This window comes from Manihot esculenta, chromosome 18, assembly GCF_001659605.2.
Source record: "Manihot esculenta cultivar AM560-2 chromosome 18, M.esculenta_v8, whole genome shotgun sequence".
In the NCBI taxonomy this organism is placed as follows: domain Eukaryota; kingdom Viridiplantae; phylum Streptophyta; class Magnoliopsida; order Malpighiales; family Euphorbiaceae; genus Manihot; species Manihot esculenta.
The window spans coordinates 14,338,790-14,364,146 of NC_035178.2; the positions used below are offsets into that span (position 1 = coordinate 14,338,790).

Sequence of the window (25,357 nt, forward strand, 5' to 3'; positions counted from 1 at the left end):
ATATAAATAAAATAATAAAAATATTTTATAAATAATATATAGGAATTAGATTAGATTTATAATAATTTAGAATGAATGTGCATAATAATTATAATTGGGTAATTAATAGCCATTATTACATTTAAAAACTTAAAAATCTAAAAATGATGTGAAAATAAACAAATAACAATCAATTTTGATAAGTTAAAAGGTAATCATTTAAATATAAAATTGTAAACTCCCAAAATCATGTTATTTTTAAATTTTGAAATCAATTTTGATAAGTTAAAAGGTGCCTTTTTCACCTTTAGCATAAATAAGAAATAGCAAGTGGCTTTACGGTAAATCTTTAATATCATTGTGTCTTTTTCACCTTTAACATAAATTTTTTATTTTTGATATGTGACTTTATAGTGTTTTCTGATATCATTGTGTCTTTTTTCACTTTTAGTGAAAAAAATGACATAATTTCACAGTGATTTCTGATATCATTGTATCTTTTTCTCCTTTAGCATAAAGAAAAAAAAGAAATGGCATGTGACTTCATAGTGATTTCTAATATTGTTGTGTTTTTTTTACCTTTAGCATAAATAAGAAATAATATATGACTTCAAAGTGATTTAGGTTATTGTTAGCATATCACTTTACAATAAATTTTAAATTTAAATAACCAAATATATTACATGTAAAAATAAAAGCCCTAGATGACAGTAGAAATTTCATCCTTCTATAACCACATGATCCTTTAGTACTATGGTTGCAATAGTCTCACAGGTTTGAGGTGGTTTGAAATGACTCACATGATGCATGTGTAATCACGGGTAGATGATCTCCCCATTATCTATGATCAACTCATTCCATATCTCCGTGCTAGTGGATTTTATGGGATAGATCGGCTAGACTTCTTCCAGTCAAATCACTATCTAATTAGAACATTAGTTGAGAGATGGATGGCAGAAACACATACTTTTATGTTGCCTCATAAAGATTGTATAGTTAGGCTATAGGATATTGGCTTGATTTCAAGATTGTCAATTGATGGCACAACTGTTATTGGAACTGTAGGCCAACCTTGGTAATTGTTATGTCAAGATTTGTTTGAGATTGTGCATGATTGAGATGTAATGAAAGACAATTCAGATTCACTTACATGGTTGAGAGGTAAGTTTAACCACATTCCTAATTACATCGATAATATTGTTCTTCAGATACATGTAAGGGCCTTCATATTGTGCCTCATTGGTGATGCAATATTTGCTAATAGATCTGTTACTAGAGTTAATATGATATTTTTATCACTACTAGCAAATTTGAATAGGATAGGTGAATACAGTAGGGTGCAGTCTGTTTTGCTTGGCTGTACAAGGAGCTATGCAAAGCATCATCAATCACTATGAGTACAATAGATGGATAGAGCACTGCATATATTATAAATATGGACTTGGAATAAAATCAAAACAATAGCATCCAGTATCGCCTATATTGTTCCACCGGAACATACACCGATTAACAGTCAATTAGTTTTTTCTACTTATTTTTTATATTTATTTTACACAAATATTGTTATTAACTCAAAGTAATTTATCATATAGGTAGAATACAAAAACAATTATTGAAGTTACTACACATGTGCTTGTGTAATTTCGGTATCAACTTGACCGTATAAAAGTCAGAATTACTTAATTTTATTCTTCTTAATTATTTTTTATCTTTAACATCAAAATTTTAATTTTAGATTATTGAATTTATTTTAACTATGCATTTTACGTAGAAGTTTTACTAAATTATTGTATATAAGGCAGAGATATCTAGTATTTGGCTATGCTACTTATTTGTGTTTTATGTAGTTGAGTGGTATAACTTAATAGAGTGCTACAACTGTTTGGTTATAAGGGTGTGCAATCGGTCAATTCAATTCAAAATCGAATGAAATCGATAAAATCGAAAATTGAAATGTTTAATTTTTAAAATTAGGCTATTAGACAAAAAAAAAAATCAAATGTTTACGATAATTCACATTTATATCCAACATTTTAAGTCTTGAATGATAAAACCAAACCTTTTCAATTTACCACAATTATAGATAAGAGGACTCGATCAAATTTAGAAAAGTTAGTAGTAAATTACAATATAATTCCTAAAATTCTATTTGACTAATAAAATAGTCCTTAAATATATATTTTTTTATTATAACAATGTCAATTTTTGTTCATCCCATTATTTACACCTTATTCTCACTTTTATATAATATCATAGATTATTAATAAAAACTTAAAATATAGAAATAAATAAAACTTTATAATTTAAAACATATAATATTTCATTTTATTTAGAATATTATTAATTATTAATAGAAAGTAAAGTTTTTCAAATATAAAAAATACACATATATAATTTATAATATTGAGTATAGACATTCCATGAAATATTTTAGTATATACTCTATCTATCCCATAATTTTTGTCCATCTTTCTTTTTTTTATTATCCCAAAATTATTGTTCACTTTCCTTTTTGAGACTATAGTAACATATAAATCGACTATTATAACTCTATTTAATTTTATCTTAGTTGTAAGAAATCTTTCAAAATCTCTCTTAATATTATAAATCTCTCTATTATAACTCTTATCCCAAAATCTCTAAATATTATTTCAATGATATTCTATCGCCTTTTGAAAAGCGAGGTGGTCGTCCTCAACCTTCACGTTTGATCAATGGCTTTTGGGATGCACTTTGTGATTCTAGTCTTATTGAATTCTCCATGACGGGATATCCTTTTACATGGGAGCATGGAAGAAATAGTGATGGCTGGGTGGAATCTAGGTTGGACCGTGTTTTTACTAATGTTCAGTGGCGTACCAGGTTTTCTAATTTTACTGCTGAAGTATTGGGTTTCTCTACTTCGGACCATTTGCCTATTCTTCTTGCTGTCAAATGCTTTGTGGATCAGCATCATGCTCATCGTTTTCGGTTTGAGAATACGTGGCTCCGTGAGGCAGGTTGTCGAACCCTAATTTCGGATATTTGGCAACTCTCTCCAGATATGGACGTTGAGGGTAAGCTTGTGGCCTGTCGTACTGCTTTGAAATCGTGGGGCACGAATCTTAGACTTCTGCATAAAGCTGAGATGGACGAGAGTCTTGCTATTATGGCCCGTCTACGCGGTGCATATGGGTGAGTTTTTACGAGCCCAATCCCGTTTCTTTCATCTTTTAAATCTCCATGAGATCTTCTGGAAGCAACGTGCCAAGCAATTTTGGCTTAAAGAGGGTGATGCTAATATTCGATTTTTCTACAGTGCTGCTTCTGCTCGAAAACGGAAAAATACAACTGTTAAACTGCTGGATGACTCGAACGTGTGGCATGATAAGAATTCGGGTCTGGAAGAGGTGATGTCTGGATATTTTACGTCTCTCTTTACTTCTCATGATTGTAATTCTGAACCAGTATTGCAGTGTGTTCCGTTATTGGTGTCACATGATCAGAATGCTCTCTTTTAGCTCCTTTCCGTTATTGGTGTCACATTATCAGAATGCATCTCTTTTAGCTCCTTACAGTTGTGACGAGGTAAAATCTGCAGCTTTTTCTATGAAAATTGATAAATCTCCTGGGTTAGATGGTTTCAATCCTGGTTTTTTCCAGCATTATTGGGATATTATTAGTGGGGATGTGTCTCGTTTTTGTATTGATTGCTTGCATTCAGGGTCTCTCCCCTCGAAATTGAATGAGACTGCTTTAGTTTTGATACCTAAGAAGGGTGTCCCTGAGCAAATGAGTGATTTGCATCCTATTGCCCTCTGTAACGTGGTTTATAAGATCATGACTAAGATGATAGTTAACCGGCTTAAGTCCATCTTGCCGTCTATTGTCTCGAAAAGCCAGAGCGCTTTTATTTCTGGGCACAACATTCAAGACAATATAATCTTAGCTTTTGAGGCTATGCATAGATTTAATATGTTTCATCGAAAGAAAAAGTTATCTGGGGCCCTTAAAATGGACATCAGCAAAGCCTATGATAGACTGGAGTGGGATTTCATTCGTGACATGCTCATTCGTATGGGGTTTGCGCAGCGATGGGTTGCTTTGGTGTTTTCTTGTAGCTCCACTGTTCGTTATTGGATTCTGCATAATGGCAGGGAAATCGGCCTTATCTTACCAACGAGGGAACTGAGGCAAGGAGATCCCTTGTCGCCTGATTTATTCATTCTTTGTGCTGAGGGGCTATCCCGCCTTTTGCAAGAAGTATAAACCGTGGCAGTCTTCATGGGTTCAGGATATCACGGGGTGGCCCGCAGATCTCCCACCTTTTTTTCGCGGACGATAGCTTGATTTTCTTCAGAGCAAATGTTCAAGAGGCGTTGGAGCTCAAGCATATTCTTCGCATCTATGAGAACACATCTGGACAATTGGTTAACTTTCAAAAATCATCTATTTCTTACAGCAAATATACTCCTGTGGCTTTTCGGGATTCTATTTGTTCAGTACTTTAGGTTGAGGAGAAGCCGGATTTGGGTAATTATTTGGGACTCCCTTCTCATATTGGTAGTAACAAGAGGGAAGTGTTCAGTTTTGTTAAGGACCGTTTGTGGAAGCGGCTGAATTCATGGAAGCATCGTGCGCTATCCCAAGCAGGTAAAGAGGTCCTCTTGAAAACAGTCCTCCAAGCTTTGCCAAACTATGTTATGAGTTTGTTTTTACTGCCTCGGACTTTATGTGCTGATTTGCAGCGTATGATGACCCGGTATTGGTGGAGTAAGGGTGCTGATCAAAATCGTGGTATTCACTGGCTGGGTTGGCATAGAATGGCGAAGCACAGACTGGACAGCGGGTTAGGGTTTAAATCGCTCCATGAGTTTAACTTAGCCATGCTTGGTAAGCAGGGTTGGAACATTATTACCAGGCCTCATTCTTTAGTGGCCCGTGTTCTTAAGGCTCGTTATTTTCCGACAACGTCTTTTTTTGAAGCTTTTTTCACAATCCTAGCTTTTTGTGGCGTAGTACATGGGTGACTCGAAGTCTGGTTAAAGCTGGTGCTTATTGGAGAATTGGGAATAGCAGGTCAGTTTCTATTTGGTCTCACCCTTGGTTGAAAGAGGCGCTCGACTCATTGGTTTCTACACCCCCTCCTCCGAATTGTACTCTTTCTGTTGTTGCAGATCTTATGATCGGCCATAGATGGAATGAGAGTTTAATAGCTCAGTTGTTCAATGACAGAGATAGGAGTTGTATTTTGAACATCCCTCTAAGTCTTTCTTCGCACCCAGATGCATGGTGCTGGAAGTTTGCGTCCAAGGGTCACTATTTTGTCAAGAGTGCTTACAGATTTCTGGTTGCTGGGTTTCGACATAGGGAAGGTAGTGAGATATGGAGTCATTTTTGGAAGACGAAGGTGCCTCCTAAAGTGCTTAATTTCTGCTGGCGTGCTTTAGTTAATGTTGTTCCTTGCCTCTCTTTGCTTCAGTCTAGGAGAGTTCCGGTTGATTCGATGTGTCCGTTGTGTCATGAGGCTCCTGAGACTGTCTTGCATATTCTTGTTCAATGTCCTTTTGCCCGCAGTTGCTGGTTGAGTTCGCCTTTTGGTTGGCCTGCATTCTCCGCTGCCTCTCTTAGGGAGTGATTCTCTTTAGCCTTCCTTCCTACTTCTGCGGAGAATGCTTCCATTATTCTAATGATATGTTGGGCTTTGTGGCATAACAGAAATAATGTTGTTTGGAAAGCTCAGGTTCGAACTGCGAGTGGTGTGTTCTTCATGGCACTGAATTTTTTGCAGCAATGGAGGGGGGCCTGCTCTGATTCTACCAGCTGCACCAATGCTGTGTCGGCTTTGACTGTCTGGTCTCCTCCACCGCAGGGTTGGATTAAGGTTAATATTGATGCCTCTTTAAACTCACAACGAAGTTCACTAGGCTTTGGCTGTGTAGTCCGAGATGCTAATGGTAGATTTATGGCGGCTAAAGCAGGCTGTTTTTGCAGTCAGATGGAGGTTAAGTGTGCTGAGGCAATGACTTTTTGAGAGGCGTTGAGCTGGTTTAAAGAGTGTGGATGGGATCGAGTTCTTTTCAAATCGGATGCTCATGTTCTTGTTGTGTCCATTAAAAATGCTTCGTTAGATGATTTATCACCTTTTGGTCTTTTGGTTCAAGATTGTAAATTGCTTCTATCCAGTTATGAAGAAGCAAGATGTGGTTTTATTCACAGGTCTGCGAATGATGTCGCTCATGTTCTAGCAATATCGGCTCATTCTGAGTCAGGTCAAGGAGTTTGGGTTCATGTCCCTCCTCATATAGTTTCTTTGATCGCTTTGAGTTAATGATATTTCTCTCTTTTTCAAAAAAAAAAAATTTAAGATAGATATAATTGAAAAGTTAATAAAATAAATTGTATTTCTTAATAGGTGTGAAAAAGCAAAATGGATAAAAATTAAGGGATAGAGAGAGTATTATTTATATGTGATATTTTATATAATATAGATTTATTTGTAATAAATATTTATAATATATTTAATATTACTATAATAATATAAAATATATTTAATTTCAATATAAAATTTAAATTAAAAGATTATATGTTTTTATTAATAATATAAAATTTTAAGGATTATATTATAATTTGTCATTAACTTTTCAAATTCAATTTAGTTCTCTTGACTATAGTTGTGACAAACTGAAAAGGTTTAGTTTTACTATCCAAAAGTGTTGAATATAAATATTAATTACAGTAAACGTTTGGAGTTTTTTGTCCAATATCACCTTTAAAATCTAGTAATCTATTTTAGATATTCATAAATATATTTTAGAGGATGATAGACTTGAGCTTATGAATGGGAGAGTTGTAACACAGTCATGGATAATATTGAAAGTATAGTTAATTTGATATTCATGAACCGAAAAATGTTTGATCATATTTCTTAAATACCTCCACAACCAACACCACTTACCCATCTAATTTCACATGATGTAGATGGTGCATCCCCTACCTCTCAGCATCCTTCAAGACATTGCCACCAAAGTAGCAGGCCTACAAGGGAGACAGAGATTTAATGGCCTTTCATCATTACGACTCTTACACAGAAGTGGACCAAACTTCTAATGTGCCCACTTATGGAAATGATTTTCATAATCAATATACAAGTTGGGCAATAGAGCTTTCTATGCCTTTTCAGTCATGTACTCCAATGCTATATCTATACGATCAGACGGGAGGAAAAGACATGATTAGCATATTGTTCGACTTCTTTTCTCTAATGCAGACATGGACTCTATAAGAGTATTTTTTTGCATTCCTTCTGCAGTCACTTGATGACCTATCAAGTTGTTTGAATTTATTTAACTCTAATTTTTCTGAGTTATTTTTCTAATTCCATATTCGGGGATTTTAGATTTGCATTTCAGGATCCAAATATCGGAAAGAGTTCAAGGTCTCAACCTCAAACTCCTGATTTAAATCTATCTATGACGCAAGAAGATATTGGAGATTTTGAGGAGGCTCCATAGGAGTCATCATTTGACGGGTGTCATTACAACACAAGATGCCCTAAAGTGAGAAGACCACGACAATATAGAATAAAGGAAATTTACATGGCCATCGGTGATAGTCATATTTTTTTAATGTTGTTATATTTTTATGTTACTATCATATATATTATTCAAAAATTATGTTGGTAGATTAATTTAATTTTATGTAAATTTTTAATTTAAATTACTTAAATTAAATAATTTATTCATAAAATAACTATAAATTTCCTTAAATATGTTACAAGATTAATATAATCTTCATGTTGCAATAGTAAATATTTTTTGTATATTTGCTTTTGGAATTTTACAATATAAATATTGCTTATAATAATTTCTTGTACGAATGGTATTTATAAGATCAAAATATTAATCAAATTGATTTATAAGATCAAAATATATTATAAGATCAAATATAAATATATTATTAATTTAAATTAATTCAATTTATCAAAAGAAAAAAGAAAAGTTTTGGAGAGTAAGTCAATTTTGCAAAAATAACTGTAAATAAAATTTTATTAACAAACATAACATAAATGGGTATAACTTCTAATTTTTTTCTTAACTAAATACATTCTAAATTACTAATTTTTCTTGCATCTACCAAATTTGTGCCCTTTAATTGACTGTTAGCAAACCTGGATGCTCATCCTTTCCTTCAAATAAGCAAAAATATTTCATCCATAATTTTTATTGCCTCTTTCACTCAAAATAAAAATTATTAAGAAAATATACATAATTCAAAATTAAATTTAAATTTTGTACTTAAAACTTCCTCTCAATTTTTTATTTTATCTCTTGCAAAATTCTTTTTGGAAGAGGGAAGACCGTCTTATAAATGGCTTAAAGTTTTAGAATACAAATTTTTATACAAACGAAAATAAGTCATTACTAAATAGGGTAACTACTCACCTTCGCATTAGCCCAAATACTAACTAAAATATAAAAATAACTAAATAGAAGGTAAAGAGGTTTGGTGAAAGAAAGAAATTTGAGATTATAAAGAAGGTGGGGAGAGAAAAAGGAAGAGAAAATACAGACGGAGGGAGAGAGTGTGTGGGAGGAGAGGGGTAATTTTGGCTTTTAAAAAGTTTGTCTATCTTTTGACTGATTTTTTAATGGAAGAATTGTTTGAAATTGGATTGAAGGACTACAAAGTTAATGAAAACAAAAGTAAGGAATCTTTTAATGAGTTTCTAAAAATGCAGGGATGAATTTATAAACAATGGCCATATATGGGATGAAATTATAAATCTTCCTTTTAAAAATAAAAAAGAAAATTCAATTCTATCGTACATTAGAAGTGCGATAGAATTAAAATGTCTTATCGTTTGATGGAGGAGATAACGAGACCTGCCACACTTTTGAAGCACGTCACGTTATAAAAAAAATTATCCATTGCACTTCCAACTCATAGTAGGTATGAGTCTAATTGCCACGATGATAATTAAAATCATAATTTTATATAGCAGTCGGACCCTATTCATATAATTAATTTCCGGCTCCCTTTTCTAATTTTTTTTTCACCTAAATCATAAAAACTCCATTTCATTATTGATAATTAAATAAGCAAATTCTCTTATACTTTATTTGGATAGATAGAAATGGATTGAAAAGAAAAAAAAAACACTTTTTTTTCAAATTTTCTTATTTGGATATGAATTAAGCAGAAAAAATGAAAAAAAAAAGAGAAAATTACCCAATTAATTGTAAACCTCCTAAATATTTCCCTTCTATTAGTGAAAAAAGAGCAAAATAGATTAAAAAAAGCACTTAAATGCTATTCATTCTTTTAGGAGAAAAATTTAATTTCTTCTCTAAATTACTTATCTGTCCAAATACCATAAAATAAAATAAAATTTCTTTTCCTTTCTCTTGATTTCCTCTCTTGTTTTTTTAAAAATGAAAGAAATATTATTAATTCAAAGCGATCAAGGAAACTATATGAGAAGGAGGGACATGAATTCAAACTCCTTGACCTGACTCAGAATGAGCCGATGTTGCTAGAACATGAGCGACATCATTCGCAGACCTGTGAATAAAAGCACATCTTGCTTCCTCATAACTGCATAAACGCAATTTACAATCTTAAATCATCTAATGAAACATTGTTAATGGACACAATAAGAATCCGCACTCTTTAATCCAGCTCAGTGCCTCTCTTTAATTTCTCTTCAATTCTCTTCCATAATTAAGATCCAAACATAGGGTTATATTTTGTTTGAAATATAATGTTTACACATATTTTTAGTAACGATGCATTTTACTAGCTTTGTCTCTAACAGCCGTAGGCTTATTTAGCCATTTCTATAAATTTCATAATTTTTTTTAACTCAAAATTTCATGATTTTTTTTTAACCCAAAATTTCATGACTTTTTTAACCCAAAATTTCATGGTTAATTTGGCAAGAAATCATAACATGGACTTCGAAAACAAACGGTGCACATTTGGGATCCCATTTTTCCAAAAAAAATTGAAATACTAAAACGGCATCGTTTTCTGACCTTAAGAAACAAAAACCCTGCCTTTCTTCTCCGCTATTTTGACTTAACCTTAAACCCTGCGTAGTTGCTTCTTTCTCCCATTCCCCGCCTCTCCTCGTGCTCTACTGAAACAAATCCCCTTCTTCTTCACACCACTTCCAGGCAATCAAACCTTCGCCATCTCTCCCTCCTTCCGGATTCGCAAACTATATACTACAGCCGTTGCATCATTCAATTGATTGTGGTAGTTTTCTGCAGAGACATGGGGATATTTGAACCCTACAGAGCAATTGGATACATAACAAGCAGTGTTCCCTTCTCCGTTCAGCGACTAGGCACTGAAACTTTTGTCACAGTGAGTGTAGGCAAAGCTTTTCAGGTTTACAACTGCGCCAAGCTGAATTTGGTCCTTGTTAGTCCACAGCTTCCCAAAAAGATTCGAGCTCTTGCTTCCTATCGCGATTTCACCTTTGCTGCCTATGGAAACCACGTAGCCGTTTTTAAGCGCGCTCAACAGGTAGCCTAATTTGGCCAAAAATTGAATAGAGAACTGACTTGAAAGTGATTACTTATGTTTAAACTGGTGCTCTTATGCAGGTAGCAACTTGGAGTAGGCATAGTGCTAAAGTTAATTTGTTGTTGCTGTTTGGTGATCACATCTTGAGTGTAGACGTTGATGGTAATATGTTCATTTGGGGTTTCAAAGGACTTGAGCAGAATCTAGCTCCAATTGGACACATCATGCTAGATAATAGATTTACACCCACCTGCTTAATGCACCCAGATACTTACCTAAACAAGGTGATTCTTTCTTAGCTTTTCTGACTTTTTTTTTTCTCAATTTGTAATTGTTTAATGCATTAATGAGAAAATCTTGTAATCTAAGCAGGTTGTTCTTGGGAGCCAAGAGGGTACTTTGCAGCTTTGGAACATCAGCACTAAGAAGAAGCTTTACGAGTTCAAGGGATGGAATTCCTCTATCACAAGTTGTGTCTCATCACCTGCACTTGATGTCATTGCAATTGGTTGTGCTGACGGGAAAATTCATGTACATAACATTCGCTGTGATGAGGAGTTGGTTTCCTTTTCTCATGCTACAAGGGGCGCGGTAACTGCCTTGTGTTTTAGTACTGGTAATTAATTTCTCAAAGCCTGCGATTTACATTTATAAGTGTGGAACGTTATTGTTGAATATATAAGCTTTCTACTGTTGAAAAAGCCAATTTTTTTGTGGGTAGTCAAAACCAATTTGCATTTGCTATAGAAAAATTATAAGCTTGACTTCCATGCATTACTGACTGATTGTATAAAAGAACTGGAGTACTTGATTGGGAGTATCAGTTTCAAACATGGGTTAGTGCCTGGGAGCTTGACTGTGTTATATCTGAATTCAATAATATACAGTGCACTTGTGTCAAATAAATTGATCTCAAAGTAACTCTAACCACTGTTAAAATGATTTATGGCCTCTGTATTTTTTTTTAAACCTCACTTTGTGTCAGGACTATGCCCCATCTTCTTGTTCTTCTGCTTCAATGAATGTCTTCCATTTTTTTTTTGAAATGTTCTGTCACTCTGGAGCTGATTATCAACTACACTTGTATATGCTTCCATCAGGCATTACTCCTTTTAGTTTTTATGCTTACTAAAGAATTATTGAGCTATTTGTTATTCTTGGGGCTTACATGAGATCTATGCTAATTCTTGTAACTCTATTCGTTTAGATGGACAGCCTCTTCTAGCATCTGGAGGTTCATCTGGTGTCATTAGCATATGGAATCTTGAGAAAAGAAGGCTCCAATCAGTCATAAAAGAGGCTCATGATAATTCAATTATTTCATTGCACTTTTTTGCTAATGAGCCTGTATTGATGAGTGCATCAGCAGACAACTCGATTAAAGTAAGGAGAAATCAATTTTTTGCTTTTTTTAAATTAATTTTTTTATATGAATATCCGAGTCTATGAATGAAGTGATTGCTGATGCTGTATGTATTGATCTTCATCTTTGTATTGTTAATTCAATTATTCTTTTATATTACTCAACTTTGTGGATTTTAGAAAAATTGAAAAATGCTGTCAGAATAAGAAACTTCCCTTGTGCTTATGTTCTTCAAAGCTCTTTGGATTTCAAAAGGTACTTGAATGTTGAGAGATCCACTAATCCAAACAAGAATAATGAAAAAAAAAATTATCTATCAGATGTAGTATGTTGACCCAGATTTGTTCTCTACTTGTACTGCTCTGCTATTCAATTGGGTATGACCAATTTTTTTTAGCACTGTTTTTGCAAGGTCCAATCCTGGAATTTCATAGATAAATAACCTCAATGAATCAGTTTAGTTTCAGTAACTCTTTATCTTGAGCCAATGGCCTAAACCTCTCTTTGCTAGATCTCTTCCAGGGAGTTTCTTTTATGGCATTTGATTTAAGATGTGAAAGCAGCTTTCTATCTATAAAACAATGAGTAGGAGAGAAGGGATTTTGTAATTGCGTAGTGAGAGGAGGGGGAGAGAGTGATTATAGGAAGTGATAGTTTTGCCTAAAGAGTGTAAATACAATTTCTTATAACTAAAGTTCAATTTGGATTTGTTGATCCTAAGTTACAATGTGAAAGTATCTCTCTCTTTTTCTCCGTCTCTTTAAAAAAGGTGTATTCAACAATGTTAGCAGGACAGACGGCATATCACTATTAGAGTTCTGATTTTTTTTTGTTCATATTGTGTGTTTGTGAATGTGTATGAGAGAGAGAAGAAGAAGTGAATGCAGAGGCAATGATATCTATTCTACCTTGGTTTCCCTATACCTAATAGGACTGTGATGAATTATGAGTAATGAATTCCCTCGAAAGGTTAATTTCCAAGTCTATGGACAGAAGTATAATTTCAAGCTTGATTGAGACTTTGAGAGTTGATATAGGAGAGTTTATGTATTCTTGAATCTTCATTCTTGTCCTCTCAAAAGCTGTTTTTCTTATTTGAAAAGTATAAAATATAATTGCACCTCACTTGTTCTTTTCTTTATTTTTTTGATTTTGTTAGTCGGTTTTCCTTCTTTATCTCGTCTAGATTAAGGCTACACTTGTACCTAGGTGGAGTGGAGTTTATTGTTAGGTAACTTGTTTGCAGAAAATTCTGGTAGAAATATCCAACATGATTCTTGTAAGAATTTAGAGAGATCTCATCTTTGATGCTAAACATATAGTAGAACAGTCGAGGTTCCTTCTTAATTTGTTTGTATTTGGTTTGTGAGAAAAACTTCATTATACTACAATTCTAACATGTACATAACATATGATTTGCCTTCCTTTTAAGATGTGGATTTTTGACACAAGTGACGGAGATCCTCGCCTGTTGCGCTTTCGAAGCGGACACAGCGCTCCTCCTCATTGCATAAGGTAGCTATGCTAATCCATTTAAGATTTTAGTTTTGGGAATTCATATTTGTCAACTTCCTTTTTGTTGGGATTTGGGAAGTTATTTTTACTGGATTAGTGCCTTGTTCTTTTGGCTGCACTTTCTTAGATATTGTTTTTCATGGCACCAAATTGTTTTTTATCTAATTCAGTAATGTGAAACAAAATTTTCTGTGAATTCTATGTGATTCCCACTTCAATAGAAGAAAGGTCGTCTTTCATATCTATATTATTCCATACCTTATTTATATAGAAATTCCTTTGCTGTTTCACAAGAAATCCTTGTGTTGTTCTAAAGGTTCTATGCGAATGGGAGACACATTCTATCTGCTGGTCAGGATCGTGCCTTCCGTCTTTTCTCCGTCATCCAGGTTTGATATTGGCCAACGTTCAATTGAACTTCTTTCTGCTTCACGGATATTGTTATCTTACAAATGCTCAGTAATGTGAGATCTTGAGTCCAGTTGGAGCCAATTATACCGAAAGGAAGAACTTATTATATTCAACTTGACTTTTCTGTTTTCCTTTACAATTTGGTCCCATTAGATTCAGAGATTAATTTGTGAAAAGTAATATTGGTTATTATTTTAGTCCTTGACATTCGTTGCTGCTGTAGGAACACAGATATAGTTTTATGAGCATATGAATGTAGAAGGGAGAAATGAAATCTTTAGTTTCTTGATTTCAGTACAGTTGATGAAGACCCTGAATGGGACTTTTTTTTTTAATTTCATTTTGTTGCATTTTTTCTATATTATGTTATGTGGGGTTTTCGTGTATTACCTTCCTGTTTTGCGTTCATAGTCCCTTAAGTTTTTCTGAGCCCTATGCTAAATTTTGTTTTCAAAATTTTCTTTTTGGTTCTCCTGTACTATCTTACTTTCTCTCATGCATCTGTTTCTACATATCTTTCTTCTTCCTTTTCCCTACATAATTGTTTATCAAGTTAGTTGTTCTACTTTGAAAATATTGGGGGAGCATTTGTTTGTCAATACTACATTTGGTTTTTGGCTGCTGTTATCTAATGGTAAGCACTGCATATGTGAACGACGAGTTCATGAAAGAAAAGACCAATATTTATGGTTTTCACCTGTAGCAACTTTTTAAAAAAAAAAAATCACAGAAACACAGCAAAAAGAAAAAGTGCCAAGTGAACCCTTAAGTTTTTTTTATTTGTTGACTGAGAAAATGAAAATGATAGAGAGATAATTGTTTTCTTATTACTATTTCTTCTATAATACTCTAATTCAAATCCTTTAGCCATTATGAATCTCTCTATTCCTTGTGAAGATGGAAAATGAATAGTTTGCTCATGGGCATTTATTCCATCTGGATATATTTGCATGTGCTTTGCTTGTTTGTATTGTTTTCTTCTCTGTTCTTTCCCATATTTATTATCCAGTCATTCCTATATTTTTAATGTCACCACCAGGATCAGCAAAGTAGAGAGCTTTCCCAGCGTCATGTATCTAAGCGTGCCAAGAAACTGAAAGTGAAGGTAAGATCAAGTTAAAGGCTAGTATGTTCGATTCAGTATTATCATAACACAATATGTACTTGTGCGATTATAGTTACATGTATATTTACTCGCTGCAACTTATGAAATGTTTCATATTCTTATATTATAGGAGTTGGGTCTATAATTCTATGACCATCTACCATTACTTAGACATGTTTACAATTCATATAATACCTTCTTAAAATATATTAATACACCTTTTGTGAAACTTGTATAAAATTTCATATAACATCATATTTTTTTGTATTACTATTGGGTATGACCAATAATTTTTCTTTGCTTGTGTTATTTCTCTATAAAACTGCTAATTGCTTAGTTTTCTTTTTTGATTGATTTGCAGGAAGAAGAATTGAAATTGAAGCCTGTTATTGCATTTGATTGTGGTATGATCTTTATCTAAGAGCTTTTGAAGTGCTTCATAGTTCTTTTTGGTTAATTGTCTTAGAATATGGATGTCTTTTTATCTTATGGTAGGATATTATTTTCTGTGTTTTGGTTTAAAGACTATTTATTATACTAGAATGATCATTATGCAAACATTTCCTCTTGTTTTCATATTTAAAGTGCATTTTTTGTACAAGTATGGGTTCACAACTTGTAATCCAGTGATATTACAAGTATTGGTTAACAACTTGACATCCAATGAAGTATCATTAGTCAATTTCACTTGATTATTTTGGACTCACTAGAAAGACAATGTGAAAGCTGCATTTGGTGTATTAAATAGGATAGGAATATAAAGATACTCCATACTGTATACTTATAATCAACTCTAGTTCAAATAGGATAAGGATATATAAGATCAGTGTTGTTAAAGGTCTCCAGGGTGCTAGGTGAGGTGAGGCAAGGGATATGGCAATGCCTTGTAGCAGTAAGGTGCCAGGCGAGAGGTTCCCAAGTTGACGCCTTACTGAAATAAGTCCTTTTTTTTTTTTTATACATATTTATTTATTTTTTTTGAAATTTTAAACACCAAAGTCTCTTCTTCCTCTTTCCTTTGCTCCCTAACAGCAGCCAAAGGTATGTCTCTCCTCTCTCTCTCTTTCCCTCTTCTCCTCTCCCTACCCGGGCAGCAGCGGATTCCTTTTTTTTTTGTTATTTCTCTCTTCTTTTCTTATCTCCTCCTCTGCTTCTTCTCTTCTTCCCTTCCCAAAATGGAATTGTGGATTTTTTTTTTTCACTTTATAAATTTAGAATTTCAGATTTATTTATTTTTATTTTTTTTTGTTTGTTGCTTTTTTATTATTCATTGTTATGTTAATATATATATATATATATATAAGTTAAATCTTTCAAAAAAAAGTTATAAGTATGATAGTTTTATTGCTTTTTTAGATGGGTGTTGTTTATTGATTTTTATGTTAGAAGTATATATAAGCATGTACATATAATTTTCAGTCTATGGCAAATCGCTTCAAAAAGGCCCTTGCCTCTCGCCTAAGGTCATATAGGATATCATCACTTGAGAGTCACCTGTTGCCTTAATAAAACTGTAAAAGTGATGACTGAAATTTGAATTGCATAGCTATTATTACATAGATTCATATTTTTCAAATGTCTAGAAAACATATTTTTCATTTAAGCGACGAGTAGCTATGTCTTGACCATGGAATAATATTGCTTTCCTACTCCATCTCATTCCATATACCAAAGAAAAAGTATAGTTTTGCGCTTCAACTCCTAAAGCAACATATATTTTGATTAGTCATTTGAAGTTTTTTTTTTCTTTAATTAATTTGAATCCGTATTGTTATTGTCAAATTGAAAAAGGGGCAGCAGTTTCATCATACTAGAGTACAGTAATATTTTGTATGGGTTATTACTCAATCACTGCTTATTTAATTTTCTTTTATTATGCGTATGTGTTATGGGTTAGTGCAATATTTTGAATATTTTCATTTTGTGTTTGTCAAATATTTTGAGTAGTTACATTTTTTTGTCAAAATATCAAATTTTCAGCTGAAATTAGGGAGCGGGATTGGTGCAATGTGGTTACATGTCATATGGATACTGCACAGGCGTATGTATGGAGGCTTCAGAATTTTGTCCTTGGTGAGCATATCCTGAGACCTTGCCCAGAAAATCCAACACCTGTTAAGGTTAGCACCAAATAATCTATTAATTACTTTGATCAGTTCTATGGCTTGATTTTAACAGGATCTATTCAGTCCTTTTCTATTACTTTATGGCAAATGAGGACTTTTTTGTTTTGTTTTTCAGTTTATATGTGATTTTTGTAAGATAGAGATCCTTTATGTCCTAACTGAAATAAATAATGGCATAAAATGCATTTTATAAGTATCTTTTTACACATCTGTGTTGCCAATACTGGTTCCAGTTCCATAAATGAAATTTGTAAAGTTGAAATCCTAGATGTTGTCTTTGAAATAATGTGCACTTTTGTTGAACTTTTTTTTTTTCTGCCCAGGCCTGTGCTATTAGTGCATGTGGTAATTTTGCTGTAGTAGGGACAGCAGGTGGTTGGATAGAGAGGTTCAATCTTCAATCGGGGATCAGCCGTGGCAGTTACCTAGATGTGTCAGAAGGAAGAAGCTGCGCCCATGAAGGAGAGGTGGTTGGAGTTGCTTGTGATTCAACAAATACCCTGATGATAAGTGCAGGATACCATGGAGATGTAAAGGTTAGTGCCAATCACAGTATCTTTTATGATTCTGCTTGACTGACCTATTCATATAACCAAAATTCAGCTTCTACCCTATTACATTGGTGAACTGGGAGGAGTACTCTTACTGTAGCATGTTTCTGCTGGATTTAACTTTTAAGAAGTTTCTTCTCCTACAAATGGTTTACATGATTTCCCATAGACAATACATCATTTTCATCTGCCAAGAAGTAAAATTTTATCAATTACCATAATGGCCATTTTATTTGCTCTCTGGGTATCCACATGCATATTTATACCACGCCTTATTCAAAATAAGCAGTGCAGATATACTAGACGTTGTCTTCCTTTATTTTGGATTGTATTATTGTCCAGTTATATGATTTTCATAAGATAATGCTACAAATAGTAATCCCAAACATACCATGAAGTTAAACAACAAATAATTTTCATAAAATAAAAGTACATAATCAATTAAGATATGTGGAGAAACTTAATTTGCTCAAAATAATTGTAATAGTTACACTCAAACTGCAATAATTGATTTAGCTTTAAAAATTCAGTGAACTAAATCAATTTAAACAATATAATCAATTGAAAGATTGCAATGATTGAAGAAAAATATGATGCCACTTGGCAAGTAATTTATTGTTGTGTGTATATGCATGCCAATTTTTAATTGGTTTTTCTTGCTCTCACTCTTGACTTGACTGCGGTGTCGTTCGAGTATGCCTCTGGATCTAATGGGTTTTTTAAAGTAATAATTAAATAGTTGGCAACTAGCTCAAGAAGAAAGGGATAGAACTAAAGAAGTGCACATCAATCGAAAATCTCCTGCCGAAAATTACTAATGAATATGGGATTTCTGTCACTAACAATGGTACTTGGCACCCCGTGTAGTTTAACTACTTGACGAATAATTTTGCCACTGATTTTTTCAGTACAAGGGTGCCGAAGAGTAAGAAAGTGCGCATACTTTGTCAAACGATCAATCGCAACAAGAACACAATCAATTCCATGCGACTTAGGTAAGCCAGTAACGAAATCTAAAGAAATATCAGCCCCTGTTGCAATTGGAATCGGAAGTGGTTGAAGGAGGTCAGCAGGGAAAAGTGCCTCATATTTGTTTGTTTGACACATTAAATAGGAAGCCACAAATTCTTTGATAGACTTTATCGTTCCTTTCCAATATAAGGAGGCTGCTAAAAACGCTTGTAAGTTCGAAAAACATTGGAATGGCCATCCACTGGTGTGGAATGGAACTCATTTAGAGACTTAGAAACCAAATCAGACTTAGTACGTATCACTTACCTGTCCTTATAAAACAGAAGCTGTTGAATCACATAGTATTGTGGGTGGCTTGAAGAATCATGTTGAAGAGCATTGATTATACTCTGTAATTCTGAGTCATTGTGAATAGCAACAATTAATTCATCAAGTCAGTTGCTTGTAATTGACCTTAACATCATCTAATGTCTCAAACCAAGAGACTCCAAGAATCACATCAATGCCACCCAGAGGAAAAACATAGCATTCCGGGGTAATTTGTATGGGTCCTAAATTAAGGAAAAGAGAAGAGCAAGTCTTGAGAGAGCTGAGGCAACGATCATCACCCAATTTCACTCGAAAGGGAGATGTGGTTTTGACAGGACATTTTCTGGACCAGCAATTCAAAGACAAAACAATGGCTAGCACTGATGGGGTAGTGATCGATGCCGGCGGCAGGAGAAGAACAGGTAGAAGAGAAGGATAGTTTATCAGGTGGTTTGGGTTGGATGTGAGTCGGGCTATGGGTTAAGGAAGTAAAATATGAAGTTGGAAGGAAGGGTGGGGGTCGAGAACCGAGCCCATATTGTATATTGGATTGGATTAGCGATGTAGGAAGTTTATATTTGTGGGGAATGGTGATTAAGGACTTGCACTCAACTTCCCGGGCCAAAAGCATGGTGCGCGAAATATCAACAGTATTTTGGCTTCATAAACGAACCCGTATCTCTTCACAGAAGCCATTAAGAAAAAAAAACCGAGTGGGTGAGTATCCAAAAGATTAGGAATTCGAATAGCCCGAGTCACAAACTCATGGATATAGTGATCGGCCGAATCCGTTTGTTTCACGGTAGCCAACCTCTTGAAGGGATTCATCAGCATATCTCGTTGCTATAGCAATTAACCAACTCGAGAGAAAATTTTTCTCAAGTTAAGTTCAGTTGGCGGTGGTGCAATCAATGCAACCAATGGAGGATGCCCTCCTCCATACAAACCCGGGCCATCATAACTTTGAATTCAGGTCTAGTTCCATTCAACTCAAAATATTGTTCAGCTCTAGCAAGCCAACCGATCGGATAATTGCCATTAAATCTAGGTATTTCAAGAGTTTTCACAAGAAGGGTAGAAGAAGGAGATAAGGAGGTGGGTGAGGTGAGAATAGATGGATGAGAAGACTCATGGGAAGGGGTGAGTTGGGTGGATACTTCACCCTCATCAATAGTAGATTTACCACGGGTGAGTTTACAGGAGAGTTTCAAGAGGAAAGCTCGGGATGAATGGTCTTATTATCTGTTTTAAGCTTGGAAAATTCGTCTTTCAACAATGACAAATTCCTCTCTGCTGACTCAAGTCTAGAATCCATTCGGGTTTGTGGCATTCGGTTGGTAGGTCAGACTAATTGATAGAGAAAAGAATTTGTACAGCTAATAACTGAGAAGATGAAGGTTTAGGGGAAATCTGGAATTCATTCAAGAAGGACTCAATACAATTTATCAGGGAAGTTAGTAGACAACTCTACCCTTTAACAGCTAGGAATTTTTCATATCCCTCTCTCTGGGTGACTTTCTTATTTATAAACAAAAGATTCCCTCCCTCGCTCCATTCATGTATATTCTGTCATACCAGAATATCTGCCAGCTCACTGAGGACTATTATGGTCTTCTAGAATACACCTTCCACTTGCATCTATCCCTTCCCTTTGGTTCTGCTCATGCTTGGGTCCCTCTTCAGATTGTTTTTGCTCATCATCTTGCCTCTTTCTACTATGATTTGCTGCATCTCGAATCTGAACATAATCCATAAACAGGGAAGTTATGGAAATTCAGAATGTAATAATAGTCATGCATCATTGAACTTACTTGGGAGTATGGTGCCATCTAATATAATATTATGCAGAAATTTGGTTACAAAAGGTTCAACATAATCAGTTAAAGTTCCTTTTCGTGATGGTAAGATGATCTATATGATGGACCAACATACATGATCCAGGTGGAAACTTATTTTTATTATTTTTTGAGATGTTTTAGATATGATCGGCTAATCTGAAATTGTAGTTGCTCATTGTGTGTTGTTTGTATTGAAGGGGTTCATTTTAAAAAGTTGTATCGGAACAAAAGGTATATAATAATTTACTATTAACTTTTCCAAAATTTAGTTATTGGCGCACAATTTTGAGTATTATCTATTTCTTTCAATTATCTCAACATTAATATTAAGAACTTATAAAATTAGAAAATTTTGTATAAATCTATGTATCCAAATCTGTAAAATCTTATTCACTCATTTAATTATAGCATTTAATAAATTCATCAGACTTAGGAAAACATTGTAATGATTAAATAAGAGAGAGTATGTACCAAATTAATACTAGTATTGGATTGAAATTCTAGCTCTATTACTCTAGTATATATCTCGTGGACTACCAATTTTGAAAATATGCATGATGTTAAATGAGATCCTATTAATATTTCAGGGTAGATTTTTTTTTTTCTCAAATTTCGTTGTTAAAAAATCTAAAATACATCATTTACCTCAAGGGCAATGGTTTGGTTTTTCTTTTAGGAAAAATTACTATTTAGTCCCTATGGTACAAGGAAACTCGCTAGTTAGTCTCTCAGTTTTGAAAAATGCATTAAAACATTTCTAACATTTTAAAAAGTCTACTAGTTAGTCCCTCTGTTAGTTTTGCTGTTAATTTGTAATTTGCTGCTAAGTATTTTACTATTTATGATTTTGAAAAATTTATTAGTTGTTCCTCCAGATTTTAAAAAAAATTACTAATTAGTTCATTCATATCAGGAGCATTTTAGACTTTTTTGCAATACTTAATGGTTAAAACTAATGGAGAGACTAACTAGTAGGCTTTTTAAAACGTTAAGGACGTTTTAATTTATTTTTCAAAAATGAGGGACCAACTAGTTAATTTCTCCATACTATAGGGATTAATTAGTAATTATCCCTTTCTTTTATTGGGGAGTTGTGAACTTACTAATACTTGTCGAAATTTACACTTGCATATTGGATTAGAAGTTGTTATATTTTTAAAATAAAAATTATGAGACTTTAGTGTAAATTCTATTAAACATTACTAATACTTGTTGAAATTTACACTTGCATACTGGATTAGAAGTTGTTATATTTTTAAAATATAAATTATGAGACTTAAATGTAAATTCTATTAAACATTTAGGGGGCTTAATAAAATTTACATTTTTGTTTTTCTTAGAAGACTTGTACCTTTTTTTTTTTTCCCAAAATTTCAGGTGCCCAATTGCCCCCTTGGCTCTAATGTGGATCTGCCACTGTTGATTGATATTATATGTACATATATATATGTATATGTGTGTATATATGTATGTATGTATATATATATTTAGCGCAGCTAATTTTGGTGGAAAGTTCCATTTCACATTAAACTTTATATGCAGGTTTGGGATTTCAAAGGACGGGAACTAAAATCGAGATGGAGAGTTGGCTGTTCTCTGGTTAAAACTGTTTATCATCGTCTCAATGGTAGTACTCTTTTTTTTTTTTTTTTTAAAAAAAAAAAGAAAAAAAAAAGTTTTTTTTGGCCTCTTGTAGTGAAATATTTCAATTTGTCTTCTCAATGCAAATGCTCTCTCTCTCTCTCTCTCTCTCTCTCTCTCATCCCAATAGTCTAATTATTTTCTTTCTTTAATTTCCCAGGTCTTTTGGCTACTGTGGCAGATGATTTGGTTATTCGTTTGTTTGATGTCGAGGCATTGAGAATGGTTCGCAAATTTGAAGGTCATACTGATCGTGTCACAGATTTATCTTTTAGTGAGGATGGGAAATGGCTTTTATCCTCCAGTATGGATGGGAGTCTTAGAATTTGGGATGTGATCTTAGCCAGGCAAATAGATGCAATATGCGTTGATGTGCCTATTACAGCATTGTCTCTGTCACCAAATTTAGATATATTAGCAACAACTCATGTTGATCAAAATGGTGTGTATTTGTGGTAAGTCCATAATTTTTTCTCATCTTTGGTTTTATCAACTTAGGGCTGCTTGCCATAATTGGGAGCTATTCTGTTAAAGCTTTTCTATAGGGCTGCATGGAATATCTTAGGAGAGGTTATGAAATTAATCTTTATTTTTTACTTTCAAATGATGATCTAACATCAAAGTGACTAATTTAATCATTCAATCCTTGATATGTTTCTTTCATTTGTGGCTGTTAACCTGTCATGCTGATCCTTATAACATGCAGCCCTTTTGGTATGATGCTTATTATAAATATTGCTGATGTTCTTTATTTATATTATTTAGATTTTGTTATCACATTTTATTATAATTATTGCTAATCTTTATCTATTTTGGTTAGATTTTGGTATCACATTTTATTATGTTGCGTATGTTCTTTATTTGTTACCAAGGAAACATGGGGAAAAAGAGAACTCAATGATAGTAACTGGGAATTTTCAGGGTTAATCAATCAATGTTCTCTGGGACCTCAGTTGTTGATTCATACGCAAGTGGGAAAGAAGTTGTGAGTGTCAAATTGCCATCTGTCTCTTCAATGGAAGGTTCTCAAGTTCAGGACTCTGATAGACCTATTGTGAAGCACCCACAACATGATGAAGCTTCCGTCTTGCCAACTTTCAGTCATCAAATCCCAGAACTTGTAACTCTCTCATTGTTGCCTAGAAGCCAATGGCAGGGTTTGATCAACTTGGACATTATAAAGGTGCTCCTCTTCCCTTAACCAGCAATCTCATTCTTTCAGTTTACGGTGGAATATCCTTGTATTTAATATAGTTTGTATTTCTGGTTTTTTTTGTGAAAAACAATTTTTAGATCCAGTGTTTGCTTTTGTTATTATTCTTAAATCAATGAATTTCAGGTGCGCAACAAACCAGTTGAGCCTCCTAAGAAGCCTGTGAATGCTCCTTTCTTCTTGCCTTCATTACCATCCCTTTCTGGAGAAGTATTATTTAAACCTAGTGAGCCGATGAACGAGGAGAAAGAAACAAAAACTGATGAAGTGCAGAACAATGATAGAAAACTAGACAGGACAACATACCAATTTTTACAACTCCTTCAGTCCTCTGCCAAGATGAAAAATTGTGTGCATCTTAGTCCTTGCTGTATACTATTTTTCATTTATGAGTTAGATAAAATGCTTTTATTATTGTTTTATATTGGAAATCCTGGTATTCTAACGATTCTACATTTTGCAGTTTCTACGTTTACTGATTATATCAAAGCCTTGTCTCCATCAACTTTGGACATGGAGCTCCGACTGCTGCAGATAATAGATGAGGATGATCAGCAAGAGCTTGAAAAGAGACCTGAGTTTATATCAATTGAGCTGCTGCTTGATTATTTCATTCATGAGATAGCTAGCAGAAACAATTTTGAGTTTGTGCAAGCTGTTATTAGATTGTTTTTGAAGGTATGGCTTTCGCCCTATCATATCTGCAACTTTTCTTCCCCTCTCCCCTTCCTTACGTGAGAGTATTTTCTCATTTGTTGGTTAAAACGTAGAGCAATGCTGAAGCAAACTCCTTTTAGTATTCAAAAAGTTGCTTAGTGCAAATGCAAAGAAAATTCCTGCAACTTCCATATTAGAATTTGGTCGTTGTGTTTATGTTGTATACATGAAATTGAAGAAAATAGAAATTTGTGCTTATCTCCTGGAGGTTTTTACTGGTCTGAGAGGCTATTCATCTACTGACACCTTTGCCTGTTTGTTTGTCTGTTTAGATACACGGGGAAACCATACGCTGCCAACCAAAATTTCACGAAAAGGCTGGAAAGCTGCTAGAAACCCAACGTGAAGTTTGGCAGAGAATGGACAATTTATTTCAGAGCACTAGATGCATGGTCACTTTCCTAAGCAATTCTCAGTTCTAATTTTCCGGAGGTATCAATTGTTTTTGTAATTTGAGATGAAATAGCTCTTTCCACAGCAGTGGTATTTATTTTATAAATTATTTTTCTCAGAAAATTTTGTATGTAGGCTCTGTTAGTTCACCTTGAAATATAGAATGGTAGAGGCCCTGGAGGGCACCCCATTTTTTGATGGGGAGAGTCAACTTGTAATTGTAGAATATTATCTTTACTGTTTTTGCAGAAATAGAATTTGAGCATTTCAAAGAACATGTTCTATTTGAGATTTTGAGAAATTCTGAGAATTCATCATGCTTGCCTTTTGGATTTGCATATGATTTTTCCAAGCTGAAATCATGGCTCCCCTATGCTAAAAGTTGGAATGGTTACTTTGGTGAGAGTTCTATAATTTTTGATATCATTATTATTGTTGACGTTGATGTTGTTTGCTTTATTGAGTCATTGAGATTTAAATTTAAAATTTTAAAATCTTAGAGCCAATTTCAATATTATTAAACAGGGCCTCAATAGTTAACTACCTGAGTTGTTTACTTTGGAAATTGCTTACAAAACAGTGCACCTTGATGAGAAATCATTTGTAAAATTAGAATAGTTGTTGAAGGTTTTAATTCTCCTGTTAGGTCGGATTAATAATCAACTAAGCACTGATTATTTGCTGAAAATATTTTTTGCTTGTGTATTATGTT

The 25,357-nt window shown here is 33.8% G+C and overlaps 2 protein-coding genes across 3 annotated transcripts; both read left to right on the plus strand.

The window, feature by feature from the left end:
• The first annotated feature begins 2,740 nt into the window (after window positions 1-2,740).
• LOC110606249 lies at window positions 2,741-5,992 on the plus strand. The gene is made up of 8 exons (XM_043953102.1): window positions 2,741-3,153; window positions 3,278-3,425; window positions 3,511-4,221; window positions 4,470-4,619; window positions 4,707-4,807; window positions 4,978-5,592; window positions 5,677-5,701; window positions 5,750-5,992. Exons 1-8 carry the CDS (start codon window positions 2,741-2,743, stop codon window positions 5,990-5,992), a joined length of 2,406 nt encoding a protein of 801 aa, XP_043809037.1.
• Window positions 5,993-10,031: 4,039 nt separating this feature from the next.
• LOC110606651 (WD repeat-containing protein 36) lies at window positions 10,032-24,920 on the plus strand. Of its 2 annotated transcripts, XM_021745560.2 has the most exons (16): window positions 10,032-10,491; window positions 10,572-10,775; window positions 10,864-11,107; window positions 11,699-11,874; window positions 13,287-13,369; window positions 13,686-13,758; window positions 14,820-14,885; window positions 15,247-15,289; window positions 16,866-17,005; window positions 17,335-17,547; window positions 22,224-22,308; window positions 22,483-22,777; window positions 23,244-23,505; window positions 23,662-23,884; window positions 23,999-24,213; window positions 24,525-24,920. In XM_021745560.2, exons 1-16 carry the CDS (start codon window positions 10,237-10,239, stop codon window positions 24,672-24,674), a joined length of 2,727 nt encoding a protein of 908 aa, XP_021601252.1. In that variant the 5' UTR covers window positions 10,032-10,236; the 3' UTR covers window positions 24,675-24,920. The 2 variants fall into 2 exon arrangements, with proteins under 2 accessions (XP_021601252.1, XP_043809244.1); XM_043953309.1 differs by lacking the exons at window positions 13,287-13,369; window positions 13,686-13,758.
• The last annotated feature ends 437 nt before the right edge of the window (window positions 24,921-25,357 follow it).

What these genes read in the sequence shown, in the direction of transcription:
- LOC110606249 (XM_043953102.1), top strand. Translation starts at nt 2,741, where the DNA reads ATGACGGGATATCCTTTTACATGGGAGCATGGAAGAAATAGTGATGGC. An exon ending in ATGATTGTAATTCTGAACCA is followed by an intron (nt 3,426 to 3,510) that starts GTATTGCAGTGT and finishes TCACATTATCAG; the next exon opens with AATGCATCTCTTTTAGCTCC. An exon ending in ATGTTGTTTGGAAAGCTCAG is followed by an intron (nt 5,702 to 5,749) that starts GTTCGAACTGCG and finishes AATTTTTTGCAG; the next exon opens with CAATGGAGGGGGGCCTGCTC.
- LOC110606651 (XM_021745560.2), top strand. Translation starts at nt 10,237, where the DNA reads ATGGGGATATTTGAACCCTACAGAGCAATTGGATACATAACAAGCAGT. An exon ending in GTCTTTTCTCCGTCATCCAG is followed by an intron (nt 13,759 to 14,819) that starts GTTTGATATTGG and finishes TGTCACCACCAG; the next exon opens with GATCAGCAAAGTAGAGAGCT. An exon ending in TCAACTTGGACATTATAAAG is followed by an intron (nt 23,506 to 23,661) that starts GTGCTCCTCTTC and finishes AATGAATTTCAG; the next exon opens with GTGCGCAACAAACCAGTTGA.